The following is a 21,439-nucleotide window of genomic DNA, read 5'->3' on the forward strand; positions in this document are numbered from 1 at the left end:
TCTTCAATTCTTGCCTGTTTGGATTTTACGTGAGCCTTTCAGGTTTAGAAAATAAGTTTTTTCTAAACATTTCATTGAAGCTATTGAAGTCCTTTTAAAAAGCAACAAGAATTACATCAGAAATAATAATAGTGTCCTGACTAGCAGATGAAGAGGAATAACGAAATTAATTGAATATTTCATTGTGCCTGTGTTTCACTGCTTAAGATATTTCATTTAGATTAAATTAATGCCTTTGTCCTTTGATTCAAAAAAGGTTTCCTAGTATGCCTGTGTCTGGGTTCAGCAGTAGCAGTCATTTTTCTCCTTTTTAGTAGCTGGTGCAGTGCTGTGGTTTTGACTCTCAGCCTGAGAACAACACTGATAACACGGATGTTTTTAGTTGTTGCTCAGTAATGTTTACTCTGACCAAGTCTCATGCTCTGCCAGGGAGGAGGGGGAGCCAGGAGGAAGCAGAGACAGGATACCTGACCCAAACTAGCCAAAGAGGTATTCCACACCACAGCACTTTGTGCCCAGTATGTAAAATGGGGGAAGTTACCCAGAAGGGCTAGATCAGTGCTTGGGTCAGGCTGGGTATCGGTCGGCAGGTGGTGAGTGGTTGTATTCTCTTCCCTTGTTATTTCCCTTATCATTATTATTATTGGTGGTAGCAGCAGTGGTCTGTGTTATACCTTAGTTACTGGACTGCTCTCATCTCAACCTGTGGGAGTTACATTCTTTGAATTCTCCTCCCCATCCCTCCGGGAGCGGGGGGAGAAAGGTCAGGGGGAGTGAGCAAGCGGCTGTGTGGTTCTGGGTTGCTGACTGGGCTTAAGCCGTGACAGTCTGCTTTTTTTAAAGAATAAACCCAAAGAATTCTTTTTAAATTATCATGTGAAAATATCACAATAATTTATTTCTGTAGATGTAGAATGAACTTCTAAAAATGTGCATATGTGTATGCATTTCCCCTCAGCTGGTGGAGCCAGGATGCAGCTGATGAGGGAACAGTGTTGTTAATTGTTGTGATACTCCTGGATAGGATCAGTAGGTGGTCAGAAATAGTTATTGAATCGATGGAAACAATAAAAATACATTAAACCAATCTACTATGAATCCTTCTTCCATTTCAGGTTATTGATATGCTGATACAATTGGATGTCCTTAACTGAACTTGGCAACTGCTTAGTTATTCCCATACTCTATTAAAACCTATTATGAATATTCTTTAAAAAATCATATCTGCTCTTTATACCAGCAAATTTTCCTAAAGTTTTGAGACAACATGTTCAGAATCCAAAATATTTATGGTTTCTGGTGATTCTACTCTAGACATGATTGATATGCTATTCCCTGTTATCCTGCTGACTGTTTTAGAAGAAAACTGATGAGCCAGCAATGGCAACATAAAGGACTATGTAAGGGCTATATTACATATTGTTAAGGAAGATAGATTGGGAAAATAATTAATATAGCCAAGTTATTAATAACTCTGTGGTTGCCCTGCAGTACCAGAGACTTAAGAAACCTATCTTATTGCTCCTATCTGTCCTCAAAATTAATGATCTCTTATTTAGGCAACTAGCTTTCTATGCATAAGCTCTCACAGTAATAGCAGCACTTTCTTGTAGCCTGTGGTATAAGCATCCAGAATGCATCCATCTAGAAATGAAAGAAATAATCAGTACTGCTTTAAAGTCTTCAACCTGGAACAATACTGAGTATGCCGAAGCCCCAGAGCATGTTTAGTAGCAGGAACATAGAAAGTGCTGAAGCAAAGCATAAAATTATTCAGGTTCTATTTCATTTGTCTGTAAATCAGATTGAGGTATTCTACAGGGGTATGTTTGTGTTGCAGTATATCTAAAGCAAATGTCCCAGCCAGAGTCAACCACCTTACATTCTCTTCCTGGTAGTAAATTGTATTTGATGACTCATCGGGGAATTCTAACATACAGTATTCCAGAGGGGAGGTGGTGTCTTTTCTGGCTTTAAAATGACACACTGACAGTGTCTGCCTCCTGGCACCCTGCCCCTTAAAGATAGGCAGGTCACTGTTCACCTTACTCAGTAAGGTACACTTCTCTCAAATCACACTGCCTATGGAGTCAAGAGCTGGTGCATGTCTTGCGCACATTCAGAAGGCATTTCCACAAGTGGCTGTTGCTGCCAGGTGATCCGGACACTGAGTATCCCTCGAGCCAGGGCTCCACTTAGAATGCAGTGTTTGCTATTGGTGACAGGGTGAGTTGTGTTGTTGGGTCATCTTTCTTACTTGCTCAGAAAAGCTCTGGTGTCAGGCTCCATTACTGCTCAGACCACATGCACTTAACACAGAATGTAGTATATGTGGAACTGGAATGGTGTAAAGGCTACTCTGGTCCTGTGTGTCTGGGAGAAATGTGAACTTCTGTGTCTGATACAAAACTCATTTAAGGCAAATACTTTCATTAGGTAGTTAGCATTTTGGACGAGGTCATACAAAAGAGCAGCTATTTTGTTTTCCTTTGTTTCTAAACACCATTCCATGTACAACAATTGTAAAAGCAATACACCCTGCAAACTAAGCATTTTTGTCTCAACTTTGAAAGAGGTATTTTATTAATATAAACTAAAAGCACAACTGAACATCTGACATGCTTTTTTTGCAGGTCGTGAAATGGAAGGAGGGCTGCTCTTATTCACTAGTAGACTGGACAGTAGACAGTGTGATGGCTCAGTGCTTTAGAGACAGGACAAGATGGCCTCACGGAACAGGGACTTGACTGCTCTGTTTCTTTTTAGAACTGTCAAAGTGTATGGTGACAGAGTAATTGCTCTGGTTTGTTTTCACTTGATGCTTTGGGTACTAAATGTTGTAAAGGATATGAAAGCATGAGTATTATATCTTTTGTAATCTGTGAAGTTTATGGGGATGTGAAATGAGTTTGTCAAATATGTATATCGGGGTGAAGTTCTGACCCACCTGAAATAAAAAGGAATTTTACCACTAAAAACAAAAAGGGTCCAAGTTGATCCTGGAGGGTTTAAGTCTCAGTGTCTCAAACCAAGCATTCCTGACATACAAAATATTCACAGTTACACTGGAAATATAGTAACTTTACCAAATGCAGTCATGATTAATCTATTACATTATTTTTTGTGACTAATGGCAAGTCCCACATGTATGTGCAGCTTGCACTAGATCAGAACAAAGAACAGTGCACATTGTCTTCAGAAATGGATTCTTAAGGGGATAAATTGATGTAGCATGAGCAGCATGCCTTGCAGTCTGAGATACTGAGAAAATGTTTATCTTTAGAACTAATTTGAAAAAATAATTTCACCTTGTAATATCCTGAAAGCAGTAAGACTTTACTATTGATCTTTATTCATGAGAAAAGGATAACAGAGATGCAGCTGACAACAAAAGTTACTGATACTTCTGGTAATGTTTATCACAGTTGTAAAAAACCACAGTGATTGAATTTTTGTCATGTGTACACCTATGTGTAAGCATTTAAGTACAGACAGAGGTATCTGCCTTGGTAGCTCCTTTGCGTCTATGTTATGCTTCTGGGAAACATATTGAAGAGCTAGGACTTTTCAGAATATAAATTCATCAAAACCAGTATGATTAATTAATCAGAAAATCTACTTAAGAAAACAGGAAAGATAAAAACCCATCGTGTTTGTCAGTACACTGCTTGTAGTATATTTGGGAAATGGTATTTCCAGAAAGTCCCAAACTCAGTTTTAAATTATTCTCTTTGGTGACTTTTTAATGGAAAGGTAACTTTTCAGAATCTGGATCCTTTTTAAATGGAAAATGTGCAATATTATCTAAGGAAAGTATGAAGTAGATTTACTGTGCCTGATTTTTTCAGTTTGCACACATTCAGTATTGGTTATATTTTTGCGCAGGATGCATATATATTTTTTTCTCCTGAACTTTTCTCGATTGCTTTTTTTTATCAGGTTTACAAATCAAATCAAACAGGTATATTGCAGAGCTCTGATATTATTTTCTGCACTTATAGCACAATGTATTGAATTATGCTTGCTCATGTACTGCTGCTGCTATTCTCTCCAGATTGAGAGAGAATGACTGTGGGGGCTGTAAATTCACTTGGCTTCCAGCACCACTGGTTAAATCAAGAGCCCTATTCAGGCTAGAGAAGAGACAGAGCAAGTGTTCATTACACAAATCAATTTGGTCAGAAGTACAGCATAGTGAGTATTCAGCCATTGCTCACATAATATTGTCAGCTTAATCAAATAATGCCTAGAAGATATTCACAAGCTCTTTCTGTCTCAGAAATAACTTGATTGGTGCAGCAGGAAAAAACAGGTGCTGTTTTGAGCTGTTTTGTTTTGTTTTGTTTTGTTTGTTTAATTGATGAGTGTTTTAAAACTTCAAATTGTAAAGAACTTTACGATTATGTGGGTTTGTATATATGAGAAACTCAGTGTAGTATCTCTGTTTGCCATTGAATATATAATATATATAATATAAAAAAAATAATCTGTTGCTTTTCTTCCTGTAAATATTTTACAGGTTGTTCCTACTAGAATTAGGCTGTTCTTCCTCTAGTCTTGGTGTGGGATTAAAAAAACATGCAACTGCTTTGTATTTGGTTACAGGTTATAGAAGAATGATCGAGACTTGGTAAAGCTTTTTCAAGCTATTCTAATACAACATATTTTCAGCTTGTCCAGGAAGAGTTAATAGGTTTAGTTCAACTTTAGGCATTCCTACTGTTTATGTTCCATTCTTTAAAAGCTGAGATTGAAGACAGCATTCTTTCTGTAGTGGCATGCCAACAGCTCCTCTGTGACAGCATTTCATTACGTTTAAAAGAGGGTTTGAGGGTGAAAGATTCTGTCTACACTACCATTGTTTTGCAGAAAATGGAAGAGATTAGTCAATGAAAGTGTAACGCTTACGATTCCAGTGTAAGAGACAAACTGAATCTGGATGCTCTCAGTAATAGATGGAAAGGATACAGAAAATCTGTATTTTCTGGGGAGAAGAATGGAATTATTTTTTCTGTCCAAACAGTATGCATGAGGCCCTCACTGATTTCAGGTTCGCTGAACATTCTGGTGTATAATATGTGGTGCCACAAGTGCTGAGGATGGGAGATGGCACTCTTGGGTCCAGTCAGGAGTAACCTTGGAAATGGGCTTGTATTAGCAATAGATGAAGGTTTTAAAGCATACTTCCCCTCCCTCCCCAGTCTGAAGTATATATTTCTGAGGATGTAATACTGCAAATTGGGATTAGTAAGGGAAATTACTACTCTTTGCTGGAATGTTTTAAAAAATGTTTTCAGTTAAATTCGGGTATATTACAGTATTTCTTCTGATTCTAGAATGTGTAGTGCTAGTTGATCCTGAGGCAGCACACTGCATCTTGTGTGCTTTGCGGGTGAGATGGAAGGATCTAAGACTCCTTGGGGCTCACTTGCCCCAGAAGGAACAGCAACTCTTTAAGGACTAGATACACTCTTGACAGGTCCTTCAGGAGTTCAACGGGGACCACTGCTTGCACTTGGGCAGTCACTGCACAACAGGTATTATTAGGAGTCATGACTGTTGCCAGTTGTTAGAGGGAACCTTTTCAACTACTCAGCTTCTGGTTTATTTCATTGCATTTAACCTCCTCTCCGTGAAAACAGAAGAAGTAGTAGTAGTGACAGTTGTGGAAAAACTAGGCTGGTTAAAATAAATACATTCTTATTTTAATTGATTTTAAGAACTGGACTTCAATGTCAAGTCTTTTAAGAACTTGAGTGAAGTCAATTAAAGAATACAAGATTTCTATTTCTGCACCTGAGGTAAGGAAACAAAAATTTAGTGTATTGGGAAAGATAAAGAATTCCTATACAAAATGACAGATTTTATTTTAACTGTCCTAAACATTGGTTTCAATGTATACCATATATTTATATTGCAAGTATCTTTTATGAAATTAAAAAAAAAAAAAGAAGTTTCTGAAACACCCTCTTTGGTTTGCGTTTGGTTACCTATAAGAATAGTTTCAATTTTAGTTTCTTTTAGCACCTAAGCCTTCAGTAGCTCACTGAAGTAACAGGAGTTAATCTCAATTTATTTCTGTGCATGTGAGTTCTTCTACTTTAGTATGCGGTATTTATAACTTTAATTATAAGTTGTAAGAGTACCATATATTAAATTTTTTTAATATTTCATAATTGAAAATATGTGGTAGAATAGGAACCAGAAAGCAGTCTGACTGCTTACAAAACTGCAGAGATGTAGCAAGGGTAGTCCCCTATGCTAACTTCAATTAATTTTTGTAGAAATATCAAACACCGGTCTTTAGATCCTCTAGCAATGAAAATATTCTTTTGAAATGTATAATGTACATGTAACATAAATTGCATTTTAGCTCTTTCAGTCCACAGGGCTTTGAAACTTTCCTTTCTGGGATTTCAGAAAATGTGGCCTGTCCTCTGTATTTTACCTCCTTGGTGTTACTGGAAGTTTTTGTATAAGTGTCACATTCCAGTTTCAATTTGTAGTTATCCTTCTCCAGATCTGCTAGTCACATCCATAGATTTCTGGATGATAATATGCTTTGTAAAGAGGCTGTTACATTTTCAAACCCTTTAATACATCTTAAATGGCTTAGCTATGTTAATTCTGGCACAGACTTCTTTAAGAGTATTGACAGGTATTAATCTTTGATGTTGATGATCTTCTGAAGATTCTGATTTTCAGTCCTCACTGCCCAAACTCCGAGACATTCTTTGCTGCAACTTTAAATTTCAGGCTTCTGTGAACAAAAGTGATAAAATCCAGAAGAAATACCCAGAAAATAACAGTGCTTAGACTTACTAACTTTGCCCATAATTTGTAGCTCCATCATTGTAACATCATCTCCAGAAACCTCACTGGCTTTTTTATTGGCAACATATCTGTTCAGCTTCTCACATGGAAGTTGTTGTTTTGGTATGATAATAGTGCATGGTTCAAACCTCCTACTCCTTGTTTCTCATCATCTATGATGAGCAGAAATTACATTTTTCAATTTGCATTTATACAGTATGCTGATTATATATTTTCTTCAAGGAGCACCCTCTGTTCCTGAAGCTAAACAGCATCTTTAGAATTCTTTAGTTCTCTTCAGTTCATCTAATTGACCCTAAATTCTTCTGGAGTGTTGTATTTCAAGTTTCCAGTCCCCAGCTGCTTTCATGTACCAAATTTCCTTCATATTTCTCTCCTTTTAAGGCCTGAAGGTACAAAGTAATCTCTGTGGTGTCTATGGATGGAACAGTTACCTAAAATCTAATTTTTTAGGGTTTTAGTTGGTTTCAGATAGCAAGAGATTAGCATGGAACATGTTTTTGTCTCTTAACAGCTATATACCATGTTTAGCATTTGAGAACATTTGCATTTGTGAGGGAAGATGATGTTGAATTTAACTTGCTAGAATTAGATTTATATGTAGTAACTGCTGATGTAAATAATTTATTCTGTTTGAGTTCTTTTGCTTCTTTCTTAACAGGCTTATTGGTACTAAAACTGTGTGGTAAGGTTTATTTTATTAAACCACTTCTATTTTGCTTTAATGATTATCTCTTAAAAGAAATTTGATACTAGCCGAAAATGGGAGATTTCTTCTTTTGCTTTAATGAAAAGAAGTCAGAAAGATAAGCTGAACTGGAACATTAGAACACAAGAGGAAAATGAATACTTGGAAGATGAATATGGTCAGAAGGAAGAGGAAGGACAGAGAAAATAGAGTAACAGTTGTAAGGTGATCCTCGTAGTTTAATTCAGCTATTTTCTTTCCTCCTCTTTTCTTCCAAATCCCTTCTACCAATGCAAAAGAAAACATTATGCTGTTTCTACATACCTATGAAAAATCTTTTTCTAGTGAATGTGTGCTGTACACAGTGATTAACTTGGCAGTGTATGATATAATGAAAGAACAACTTATAGTATTCTTCAACACCTTTGAGCAGATTTAACTCCTTTTTAGTCTTTTTTGAGAATTCAAGCCCACCACTTTATACTAAAAATGGCAGAAATGCTTACAGTGAGTTTTATTTTGCTTTACCTTTTTAGCAGACAGATGATGCAGCACAGACCGATGGCCAGCAACAGACACAATCTTCTGAAAACACAGAAAACAAATCACAGCCAAAAAGGCTTCATGTCTCAAATATACCGTTCAGATTCCGGGATCCAGATCTTAGACAAATGTTTGGTGTAAGTACTCTTATTTCTTTCTTTATGCTTTTCTAGCATTGCAGGTATTTTATATTATAGGTAGCTGTGACAGCAGTATTTCTGATTTAGACTGTTTAACCATTTTTAGTAAAGATTCGCTTTTCATTTATTTATAACCAAACATCTGATTTGCCAGTCACAACTGGGAAAAGAAATTCTCCTGATTTTTCTGTGATATAGATAGGTGTATTCTATGTATTATGTTGTTTTGCATTACATTCAGAAAAAGCTATTTATGTTGACTTAAAATATTTAATGCATATAGATTCCTGCTGTACACATTTGGATTTATATGCCTGTATTTATTGGTATTTGGAGAGCATGATGTGAAATAGTAAATGCTTAACCTCATGAGCAAAGGACCCAAATATGTATAAGTAAGACATGGGCTGAATGTAGGCAGGAAGTCCAGGAGTAGGAATCCTCACCCATCCCCACAAGAATTGTAGGTCTGTGAGCTTCTAAAGTTTTTGCTAGTCTTTTTCTGTATGTCCCTCAAATTTTGCTTGTACCCGGGCCATTAGCTGCCTTTAAGCGCATTGGATGTGTTTCATGCATCTCATACGTGCCATCAGTTCTTAGGCTTGTGACAGATTAGACCAGATTTCTTCTCCCTGCTCCAAGAATTCTTAGGTTTATTTTAAAATGTCACTAAATAAAAACTAGTAATGGTACTTAATCAGCTATTTGTACCCAAGTTTTCCTTTAAGTTAGTACTCTTAAGTATTTGTGTTATTCTTGCTTTCTTATTTCTGACCTGCTAAAACTTTGTTCTGTTCTGTGTTAGTGCAGCATCATGGCACTATACTTCTCTCCATATTTCATGTTCAGTTCAGATTTTTAAATACTTCTAATGTCTCTCTATGTGAGTTAAGACGTTGTGGTTTTAAATATTTATTTCCATGAAGTTACTGGAAAAAGAATCCTGATATAGTATTGGGAAATGAGAATGACTATTTTGCCATATCTGACTTGCTACAAGCAACCGCCTCTAAATGCAGGTTACAGCTCATCTGCATAATAGCAGAAGTCATAATAATTAACCCCTCCAAGAAAATATGCAAATTTATTTAAATTTAACAAGCCAGTTAAAGTAGATTTATATTGGTTGAAAGTAGATTAATTGAAAGTTGGGGTTCTTTGTAGGTTTTGTAGTAAGTCATAACTGAATGAAAAATACATCTCTTTTCAGTATTTCTAAGTCTTAGGTCTCAAAAGACTGACACTGAAGAATGGTCAGTTTCCCAGATTAAAATGACTTGGTAACAGTAAAAGTTTAGCTTCTGAATTGAAAAAATGGAATTTCTGTAGATGTGAGTTGAATCTGATAGGAAGTATGGTAATTCTGCACATGTATCAGATGATCTTTTTACATGGACCTAAATACAGCAGAGGAGAATTGTTTAATCATTAAGTCAATATCTGCTTATAGGCTAAAATTGCAGTTACAACATGAATTAGATAGTGAATGCAAAACCAAAATAAGCCAAAGGATAAGAAATGATGGCTGATTTTACGTAACCATATTGAACCACTTTAATAAGCTAGAGAAGGAATACTGTCCTTTCTGGCCTGTAATTGTGTTTTATATCTTAAAGGACTGGATTATAGTGGGTTGTGACTTGGACTCTTTTGTCTAGATTACTCTTCATTCACCTGCCTCTAATTTCTGCTTTTCTGTTTAATATATTGTGCCACTTATCACTGCTAACACTGTTCCACACTGCATGTTAATGACATATGAAACAACAGAAATGACCCACTGGTAAACTACAGTGTTACATCACCAAATGTGTCATATCAGAAAGTGTTCTAACTGAACACTGCCTGGATCAAACATGTATTCTTTTACTTGGACAAATGCAGTAAAGCCTTTTGCTTTGGGATAGCAACTGTGGTCAAGTTTTCTGTGTGTGAACAATGCCTAGATGTTTGTGAGTGCTATTGTAGTGTCATTAGTAATAACATTTAATACTATAATAGAAGTGCACTTCTGAGCAAGGAAAAATGGCCCATGAGGAAGTATCCATTCCAGTTTTCCAAATTAGACTTTATTAAGACGAGAATTACTTAGGGAGTAATAGTTATCCATTTGAGAGTGACAGAGCACTGGAACAGGTTGCCCAGGGGGGTTGTGGAGTCTCCCACATTGGAGATATTCAAGGCCCACGTGGACAAGTTCCTGTGTGATGTACTCTAGGTTACCCTGCTCTTACAGGGGGGTTGGACCAGATGATCTCTTGAGGTCCCTTCCAACCCTTGGGATTCTGTGATTCTGTGATTTTCAGCAAGGTTGGAGAGAAATCTTCACACCTTGAATCCAGCAACAAAACTCCCAGTTGATTTAATGTTATTCCTGTAAAGCAGAAGTAACCACACTGTCCTGGAAAGCAGCTGCAAAAAGTCTTCTGAAACAAAGGTTTCAGACTGTCTTTGAAATAGTCAAATACCTTTGACTATGTTTGATTTTATATTATTTTAACTTTTTTATATGGTGCACCATTTTCTGAAACCAACATTTGTACTGTATATGATAAAAGTGTTGAAATGATCGTATTTTCATGTAACTTTTCTATTTCTTTGCAGCAATTTGGTAAAATCTTAGATGTTGAAATTATTTTTAATGAGCGAGGCTCAAAGGTAAGCAGTTTAATTCACCTCTGGAATTTTAAAATTTGTTTAAAATATTTATACGAGTAAAAGAAAACAGCTGCACTACTGCAAAAAATAATGTCTGAAATTCCATTAGTGAAAACATCTTCTGAGCTGTCATTGAGTTTCCTAAGCAGCATGAAAATCATTTTGTATCTGTTGAAGGGGGTAATTTTAGCTACTCCAAACTGTCATCTATTTTACGGGAATGTTGAATTCTGCAGTCTGTATTCTTCAAGGGTAATTATCTTCTTTATTTTATAAGACGAGTCCATACTTACAGATATTTGTAGTCAGGTTTGTATTAATACAGGTATATTTTTCCCCTATTGCAATGAATAATGATACCTAATAACTATCCCATTTAGTAATTAGCTGAGAAAATATGTGATTGTTGCAGAGTATCTAAGTGCAGATGTTTTCCTCTTTAGCTAAAGCTTCAGTACACCAACCCTTTGAAAACAATCTATTTTAACATTTATTTGAGTAAAAGAGTTCTTAATGTATTGCAAACATTTAATTTTTTTCTGAAAATTACTTTGCCTTAAATGCATACTTCAGTTTATTGGATATTTAAGAAATAAAGCAAGGTAGGATGGCTATGACTGTATTTTGTTCCCTGGTGCAAAAACTGTAGCCCAGAATGCTTCACCTGTGATATCAGCTGCATTATCAGGGTTTATGTGTATGACATATGCATGATAACTTTTTTTCATCCCTGCCATGTCAGACACAGTAGAATGTCTATCCAACAATGTTTCAGTCTTCCTGTAGCTTTCATATATGATTTATTATTAGTGGTGGAATTCTTTTCCTGTTACAACCATACTGTAGTATGTCTTTTTAAAGAATCAGATATATCACAAATCTCTCTTAAATCATATATATTTTAGTTCTGTTATTTTTCCCTTAAAGTGTTTGTATTCTAAACTTAAAGGCATAACTTTTTTTTGTTTGTTTTTCATAGACTAGCTGGAGTGTCCTGGTTTATATTCCAAAATTACTCATTCATTCGTTCTTTAATACCCTTGCCTGCTAGCCCAAACCCAGCTGGAATATTTACCACTTTTTCAGTAAACAATCTAAATGTATGAATTCTATCTTAGAATCTCCTACCCTGCCTGAAATTTATCATCATTAAATTACCACTTTTCAATAATGTTTGTCAAAGATGTGGGTTGTCCAAAACCTGCTTCTGCTGGAGATTATAATAAATTTCAAAACACATCCCACATTTGCCACCTTGATTGATTCTGTTGAAGATGGAGTGGAACTGAGTACATGTGTTTTGGTGGTGGTTTCCACTTTTGTTTAGCCATTAAATCTTACATATGTAGGACTTCTAACTACCACATTTGCATAGCACTGCATAAACATAAGGCTTTTTAAAAGTATTCAAGGGATGGGGTGAAGAGTTATTTCTGAATTGAGAGGTTTCTAATAGTGATCTTGCAGTAGTGAAAGCATCTCTGAGCCTTATGCTAAAAACAAGCTCCTAGAAAGGATTTCAAAGGAGGAGGTTTTGCTAGGCAGCCTTGTAATGTCACTCATAGCAGTTACACACTTTGTGACAGAGATTGTTAAGGCCTAGCGTTCTACTTCACTATCCAGTGCTGTATTGGTTCATCCAGCCTGGCTCTTAAGCTGCTGAAGGTACTAAAAGCAGTTCTGTGATGCATCTCATTGCTTATATATGCTACTTCTCATCTTGTTTAGTTATTTCAGGTGTAGCTACATAGTATTTTGATTTGCAGAGTACCCTTAGATTCTCTCAATTAAATAAAAAGTTAGAAAACAGGATTAGGAATAAAGGGAACTTTTGTCTTTTTTTTTTCCCTTTTTTTCTTTCTTTTTTTTTTATTTATTCATTTATTTAATCTGATCATTTCATGTCCATTCTGTAGGATTTAAGATGCACCAGATTAAAGTCCCATTCCTGGCAGTGCTTATCTATGTTTTCATAAAATCCCACTGAAACTGAAAGGACTACTAAGTGGTCTCAAACTGAGTACAGGTAAAAAAAAGTTTGCAGGATCAAGATTCAAATTTGTTTCTATCTGCTGTTTGGCAGAAAAGAATTGATAGATTTTAATTTTTTTCTGGTTTTATTTATTTCTTTTTATTCTAATAAATACTGTTTAAGCAGATACTTGCAAAAACAGAAAAGTAAGCTTATTTTCATGCCATAATAGTTAAGAATTGCATATTCAAAAACCATAGTGTTGCAGCACTACCATAAAGTATAACATAATTTTACAGAAGGGAGTCTCTCCATAAAAGGAACCCTAAAATAATAGAAGTTTCATACCACAAATTTTTCTTTGTACAGAGGCATAATAATAATAATCAGGATAATTTTGCTAGAATTGTATGGCAACACTGGTGAATTTTGAAACTCTTAATAAAAATTGAAAGAATTTCAGTTTTGTTTTGATACAGATCTTTCTTACAACCTGTATTCATGAAGCTTGCATTTGACAATTCTTGAAGCTGTTGATAAAAGTAACATTAAAAACTGCTGGTAACTTACCTTTCTCTGCATCTACCCTCAGTTTGGAAGGACAATTTGAAATACAGCTTCCATTACTGTTGGCTTGTTAATGCTACTCTGCAGGTGTGATACTTAAACTCTGCACAGAGCTGCACATGCCTTTGTCTCTGGCACAATTGCAAAGGTGCAAAGGTACAAAGGTACAGGAACATAAAGTACCTTTTTTTTTTTTTTTTTACAGTTTTAAATTAATGCTCTATACAGCTGTATACTACATATATACTTTCTTAAATCTGTGTGTATATGTATTTGTCTATCTAGTATGTAGTATATTAGTATATATTTCTTCAAATAAGAACTGCAGAGCACCTCCCAAATTAAACCAGGATGTTCTCACGTACTAACTTGGATATTATTAAATCATTTGACAGACTTAAAAAATAAAATGCAGAAAATAACCTGTTAATAAAATACATAGTGTGCTGAGCTAAAGTAGCTGTTGAATCACCTGCCTGTAAAATTAATGTTAACCTGTTTGTGTAAGTATTTGAATGTGTGATGAATGAATCTGTGTTCTGTGATTGGGTTTCTGTGTCAGCTAGCTAAATTTACAGATTTGCATAAATAATAAGAGCTTAATTTAAATAGTTAATTATGATAATAAGTACAACATAAGGAATTAAAAAGGTACAATGACTATTCTTTTCAGAATCTTTGAAGTTCCTGTCGTATCTTGGCTCATGGTTCTACTTTATATCTTTTTCAAAATTTTTAATATAATTAGGTTTTTATCTTTCAGTTGTTTGGGAAAAAAAAAGTTAACTGGTAGCGCTGTGAGCTAAGTCTGATTCAAAATTTTGCCTAAACAACTCCTACCAAATGATTGCAATTCTGAGAAGAGGCAGCTGCTCAGTGAGAAGGAGGAGAACAGCTAGAATTGGGAGAACTGATGCTATGACACAGAGCTAAGCTCATCAGACTGATGGCTTCAGCGATGTTGTCTGCTGTGACATTTTCTTAATGGCATGCTAAATTGTGAGCCTTTTCTTGTTTGTTTGTTTGTTGTTTACACATAAGATGGGAGGAAGCAGTTGAAGAAGAAATAAAAATCTAAAGTTGAGGATGGGTTTAGGTATAAGAAAAGCCTATGCATGCATCTAAAACATCAGGATTAGTCCTGAGAAGGGGAATTTACTTTCAACACTTTGGTGCTTTGGGGAAGAGAGTTACATCATCTGTGTCTTGTGACAGGCAAGATCATGGCTTTCTGCTAAAATTGTGGAACGCAGAGTAGAGAAAGTAGGTGGAGTCAGGTGTTTTGAGAAAGTAAAAGTGGAACTGCTGATAGTCTGAGCTCAAGCTTAAGCAACTTGGAAAAGCATGGAACATAAACTGTTCTCTATAAATGTTCCTTCCTGTGTTATAAATTGACATAAGCAAATGTACTCTTTGAGTAGGTAAAATAATCCAAATAACCTGTATAATGATCCTGATAGTTTCTTAACTTTTTTCATCAGTTGTTGAGTAATTAGTTTTGTAATTCATGTCCATTGTTTTTCTCAATGCTTGGTGTCAGTTTTGTCTTAGTTTCATAATTTTATATAAATGTATAAATAAATGTATAAATATCTTCCCTTCCTTTGTGTTGGGTTTGTTGTTTATTTTTTTCTTCTTCCTTTATTTTAATCAGTCACTATGTACATAATAGGTAGAACTGCAGAGAAGAAGTGGGTGAACACTGACCACAAAATGTAGTGAATGGACTGGAGAATGAGGAGACATGATGTCTGGCTTACTGCTGACAAACAGAGCAGAGGAAGCCTTTAACTCAGTTTAAGCTTAAGTATCAGGAAAGCAAAAGGTTATAGTAGAACTCCAAATATGTGCAGCAGTGGCAGCTGTATATAACTGGCAAATGTTTCTTATTATGAACCATCAAGGATGTAGGAACTTATTTGTTTGGGTACCTTTGGGAAAGCATGCAAAGGCATTGTAGTGCCAACATAAGAATTACTTCAAAGGGTTGGTGTATGTTTCCAAAATGGCTTTCAGTGTCTGATTTTTCTTTTCAAGCTATTTGCCATTGTAAAGGGTTTAATTTAACTTCGCACAATAAAGAGTTGTAGTTGGATTGGGAATGTTTGCTTAGCCTTATACTATAAAACAAAACATTTATGATAAGCAGTATTTCCTATTTGTTGACTATTCTGCTGTCCCACTAACACGAGATTCTGGAGTTTTACTAGTTGCATGTTCTGTGTGTGGGAAATTATATACATAAGTAGTAAATAAAGCAGTGGAACTTATTCAAAATATTTACATTTTTATTCCTTTATCAGAGTTTCTTTTTCTATTCACATCATGTGATTTTATTTGATCTGTTAATACAAGGAAGTTTCTACTTTTTTCTAAAAGTACTTTTGTTTTGTTGGTGGTTTTCTTTTTTTTTTTTATAAAAAAATAAGTAAAGGCTGTATAGTTTGACAAAAGTTTAAGTTACCCTAGTGTTGCATGGGAACAATGTTTTTTAGTATCACGACAGCATGATAAAGTAGGCAATGTTTTAGAGTATATTGACATTCAGTGTTGAATTTTGTGCACATGTTTTTTATTTCATTGAGATATCTGCATGTCATTAAAATGTGGTTCATTTTCTTTTCTCATTAGTTCATTTTTTTTTCTATGTGAAGACACTGTAATTTCTTTAAATTTAATTTTCTTATTGTTAGATTTATTTTCCTCTGTAGTGACAGGTAGATAGGTATTTTTGGTATCATTCTTTGACTTTCTCAGAGGGTATTATCTAACTGATGACAGAAAAAATTTGTTCACATTTGTCGCTTATTTACTGCACATCTCAATACAATTATAATTTTTCTAATTTGCATGTTACAGAAATGAAGCAAGGACAAGAAAATAATAAATTAAAGAGAGAGAACATAAGCAAACCAAGTGGTCATTGACTGAAATAATAATGTGCATGTTGTTTTCCCCCCTTCTCCCTCCTGCATGCAGGGATTTGGTTTCGTAACTTTCGAAAATAGTGCTGATGCGGACAGGGCGAGGGAGAAATTACACGGCACCGTGGTAGAGGGCCGTAAAATCGAGGTGCATGTTCAAAATATTTTCCTTTTCATCTTTTTTATAAATGTCTGCTTCACTCTCATTTGTTGTTTCAGATGCATCATTGGTGTCTTCTGTGTGCTCCCCTTCCCCCTTCCCATTGTTTATATATATATTTATAAATAAAGACAGAGAATCTGGCCTTACTTGGGTTTTTTTATTATTATTTCTTTTGTAATTATTATTATTATTATTATCATTATTGCTGAAAGGTGGATGAAAGAATTGAACAAACAAACAAACAAATGAAAGCTTTAATATTTTGGAAGTTATTATTTTGAATGTTTTGTAAATCAATGGGTGCAGTAGATTCCAAAAACCAGCCAACAAAAAAAAGAAAGAAAACAGAAAAAAATTGAGAACAACAACGAAAAAGAAAGTGTGACAGACAAAACAAAAACAAACAAAAGGTGGTTTTTTTGGTTTTGTTTTGTTTTGTTTTTTTTTTTGCTGCAGGGTTGATGCGGGATCCACAGTGGCTTTCAAAATATTCAGATTGGGAAAGAAGCATCCAAAAGATGTACAAGAAAAAGAAACAAATCCAGACAAGAGATCAACCAATTTTAACATTTAATTTTCAATGGAGCCATAAGCTACTTTGGCTGGCTGGCCTGGGCCTCTCCTGTCCACTAAAAACCCAAGACAAATGTGTTTTAATACCACTGGATCCCCTTCAATACTGCCTCAGTCGTATTTGTTAGAGTAAAAAAAATACCAATTGAAAATGCTGTCGTCTTTTGAGTAAGATGTTGCATATTTTGCCTTTTCATTTTCCCCCTTCGACGGTAGCGCTTAGGGCCCTCACCAAACTCTCAGTAACCATGGTAACTGTATACATACCCATGCTGGCGATGGTGCTGAATGGTAAGTGGAGAAGTCCATCTGCCGTTTCACGTATTTAGCGCTGATATACCACGTGAATTTTTTTGACTTGTTGTATTAAGTTTTCTTGATGCTACATTTTTTTCTATATTGGTACGCCTGTAATTGAGTGTACGTTTTAAGCAAGCCTGGGAGGCACTGATTGGATTGAGGATATGACTTCGTGCACATCTTACTCAGATTGTTAACTCCATATTGTGTTAAATAATGCACCCTCTTTTTATCCTTTTGTTAGCTGTGATTTTAAAGCTTGAATGATTTTGTTAATTCTTGCAATGAAAAAGGCTCTTGTTCCAAGTGTTGAATGCTAGATGTTGCTTTTCCAATGGTACTTCTCTTCTAAAGGGTTATGTTGCACACTGCTAAAATACGTTTGTCCCTTTTTTGACATTTTCTTTGTTTCCTTGTACCTTGTCTCTTTCCTTTCTACTCCACTGCATGTTCCTTCATATAATCTTCTTTTTTTTTTCTGAGTATTTATTGTATCAGTGTTATCATGGAATACAAGCATGCTCTTAAGTCTTAAATTATGCAGTACCTTTTAATTTGCTTTTAATGTCTTTTTATTAAAGTTTAAATGATGTTGCTTTATTGAAATGATTTGTAAGTTAAAATGGTTATGAAAGTAAATGTAATTATAAATAGTATGATTTTGTTATGCACCTGTTGCCTTCTATAAATTAAATTGCGTTTTATTTTTTACATGACTAATAGCAGTAATAATGCATGCATTTGATAGTAACGTGGATCCTCCCTATAGCCCTTTCTAATCCAGTGTTCTATGTGCTTAGGTAAATAATGCAACAGCACGTGTAATGACAAATAAAAAGACCGTCAACCCTTACACGAATGGTAAGTGCATGAGCTCTCAAGTGCTTTGTTTTAATGTCAGTGCATGTGAAACCTCACTCTTCTGCTGAACGTGTGGACTCATCTACTCATGAAATTTCGTAGTCCTCTATTGCATCTCCTGCATCTCCTCAGGCTCCAGCTTTCTCCAGTGACCTAAGAAATGAGATGGCCAGGTATAAATTCTGTTTATGTGTAGTTTAGCTCTCACAGCTGTGTGGGTATCGCATGCATCGTTTTGCCTGATTGAAATCTGGGCATTTAACTACAGTGGCTTTTGTGTAGGAAAATACACCTGATTGATAGGACAGTGTTATTCTCTTCCAGCTTTGTGTAGTGATAGTGTCGCAATGAATGAAGTAATCAGAAGATTCAGTTTTGCTTGGATAGTGGAGGCAGGGAGACCAGTAAGAGGAATGTCTCTTGTCAAGCATGAGGTACTTTCTAGTAGCAAGACACGCATCTAGCCAAAGATAATTTTCTGTGTCTTCCTTCCACAATTTGTTACAAGAAAAGGACAAACTGTAATTGGGTGCCACTCCCAGTTTGTTTGTTTTTTTTTTTCTGGAAAAATCTAATTTCCAAGCTATCTAAAAAATTCCTTATAATACTGACCTAAATCAGTATACTGTTGTACATTAATGGTAGAAAAATAATCTACAGATATTTGAGAGGTTTGGAAGCCATACATTTGAAAAATGTTTCTTTTGGTAGTGTTTGATCATGTGCTCACAAGTTCCTAACTCAACAATGTGAAACAATAATACATTAATTGAAGTTAATTACAATTGCATTTTCCAGTTTTATTAGACTGTGTAGTTATAATTATTTTCTTTTCAGTTTATTTTTTCCTATCCAGTAGAAAGCACATGACATCTACACATACGTCAGTAAAAGTTTCCAGAAATAGACTAGACTCTTTTCCATTTTGAAATAAAATGGATCTTATTTTCTACATCTGAGATCTCATTCATGAGGTTTTATTAAAACCCAGAGCACACCATAGCTTTATTTTTTAATGAAAGAGCCAAAACTTTTTCCTACCACTGTAAAAATAAAATGCAGTGATGATTTTCATTTGATGTAATAATTGAGCTAGTTAAAATGAACTGAGAGGAAGTGTCTGAAATTCCTCATGCTTTCTCAGAAACTGCTTTCTTCCTCATTTTGTATGTAAATGTGGAACTTGGCAAATGATGCAGATGGGAGAATCTCCTTTTTTACTGGTTTTAAAACATCTCAGTGAATCTGTCATAAGAAACATGAAGCTTGAGTAGATCACATGATTTTGTTGTAATAAGAAGCTAAATTAACTATATGTATATGCTATTACAAACTTTGCTATGTTGTAATGATACAGGGATAAGAGTAGTTTTGGCATAAATTATAATGTATATTTTGTATTCATATTACCCTAATGCTACAAAACGCTTAAATTGGCAAATAACATGTTACGTATCAGCACATCCAGTGCTAAGGGAAGGGGAGGCTGGAAATTGAGATATGAGGACTTTAGGAATCTGGTTTTAGAGGAGGTTCACCTCCGTGTCCCGCACTGCAGGATTACTTAGGTAATGCATTATCTTTTATTAATATCCAAAACCAGAATGATGGAAATCTGCTGTTTCCCACATGAAGTGTTTTGTCTGCCATTTTCCATCCTGTTCCATCTTGACTAGATCTCACCAAATGTAGGAATATCCTGTTCAGTTCATAAAAATCATCATGAGAATCTATACATTCAAGGTGGTAGGATGGTAAGCACGTAGAACATTCTCTTGCACACCTTTTGATGGTTATCTACAAGACAAACTCTGATTGTAATTCATAATTTTTTTTTATTTTCTTAGTGTCTGTGGTCCCCTGAAATAAACACAAAAGGAGGACCATGTTCTTCTTAGATAATCATTACAAGTGATAAGGAATGAAGTGTAGACATGCAAGGTGCTTCATTTAGTTTAATCAGTGCTTCTATTATCAGTCATCCTGACATTGTATGATTCTAGTCCTTTATCATTTTGTCAGGAATTAACCAGTGCTATATCTGAATATTAAAGTTTATTGTTGTCTAAAGTAAAGGTCTCATCTTTTAAATAAAATATAAGGCTAGTTTTTCTGTGTTCTTCTATGAGCATATTAACTCTTGCAAGATGATTCTGAGGCAGATAGCCAGAAACATTTTGTTTGTACATGCCTATCTCTCCAGAACTGCTTCTTTTTTTAACGTGTGGCTTTATTTTTCAAATAGTTCATGGTGACTGACATGTTATTGGCAGGTATTCAAAACACAGTTGGGGGGCACATATTATATAAAAACATCAGGCACTAATATTTATTGTAATCTAAAAATAAGATACACTGTTTTGTCTTTCATTCGTGAACACTGCTGGTTCTTTGAATGCAGGGATCAAATTGTAATTATGATTGGAAAAGTTAGTAGATTTTAAAGCACAAACCCCTAGACTTTTAAAAAGTATATGCAACTTCATTCAAAAAAATGGCTTGATTTTTTGTCCTAAATGGTTTTTGAAATAAGTGTGCTTTCCAGTGACTTTTGATGGTTGCCAAAATGAGCAGTTAGTACACGGTCAGTTTCTAGAAGAGGTTTTTAGTGTGTATTTGTTATCAGTCAGGATGATTTTGATGGCTGGTCTTGTGCTTTGGAGCTAGAACTACCTTTTCTTTGCACATTAATTCAGTGTCAGGAGTTCTATTTGTTGACAGAAATACTTTGGAGACATTTTTGGATGTTCCAGCTCATCCTTTCTCTTCTGCTGTCCATATTGCAGTTCAGGGTGCTCATCCAAGTGTTATAGGAAATAGAGAATTACGTGCAAGTAGATTCAGAGAACCTCAGCAATACATGAGGACCTTGAAACAGTAGAGGGATAAATGCGTTTTAAACTTTATACTTCGGGTGCCTTGAGTTTGAGCCTTTTGTTGCCCTAAACTCAGATTCAAAATCATAGCTAGTGACTATTACCACAGTTAAATTCCCTTCCATGGCCCTTTCCTCCCTACTCTGCATGCAAACAGGAAGAAAGCAAACCATGTAGCAGGGCTTCTTTCCCACCAGACCATTCCTCTAGCCGCATATGCCTGTCTGGCCTATGAAGTGAAAACAGTCCTCTCTGCATTGCCATGCCCCACTTCCTACCATGCTTATTACACTGTGTGGTATGATTATTTCCTTCCCTTTAGTACACATAATGAGCATTT

At 35.3% G+C, this 21,439-nt stretch overlaps 1 protein-coding gene across 41 annotated transcripts in view; it reads left to right on the forward strand.

The window, feature by feature from the left end:
* The window catches only part of RBFOX1 (RNA binding fox-1 homolog 1), a 1,299,775-nt gene that overhangs the window by 1,193,162 nt on the left and 85,174 nt on the right, over window positions 1-21,439 (forward strand). For all 41 annotated transcript variants that reach the window (XM_061358249.1, XM_061358247.1, XM_061358250.1 and 38 more), the window contains 4 exons: window positions 8,059-8,202; window positions 10,810-10,863; window positions 16,382-16,474; window positions 18,163-18,223. In XM_061358249.1, the coding sequence (XP_061214233.1) occupies window positions 8,059-8,202; window positions 10,810-10,863; window positions 16,382-16,474; window positions 18,163-18,223 (352 nt within the window). The remainder of the gene's footprint in view (window positions 1-8,058; window positions 8,203-10,809; window positions 10,864-16,381; window positions 16,475-18,162; window positions 18,224-21,439) is intronic.

Source organism: Neopsephotus bourkii, unplaced genomic scaffold (genome assembly GCF_033783945.1).
Source record: "Neopsephotus bourkii isolate Nb327-2 ecotype Australia unplaced genomic scaffold, CSIRO-AGI_Nbou_v1 NB_940, whole genome shotgun sequence".
NCBI classification, from domain to species: Eukaryota; Metazoa; Chordata; class Aves; order Psittaciformes; family Psittacidae; genus Neopsephotus; species Neopsephotus bourkii.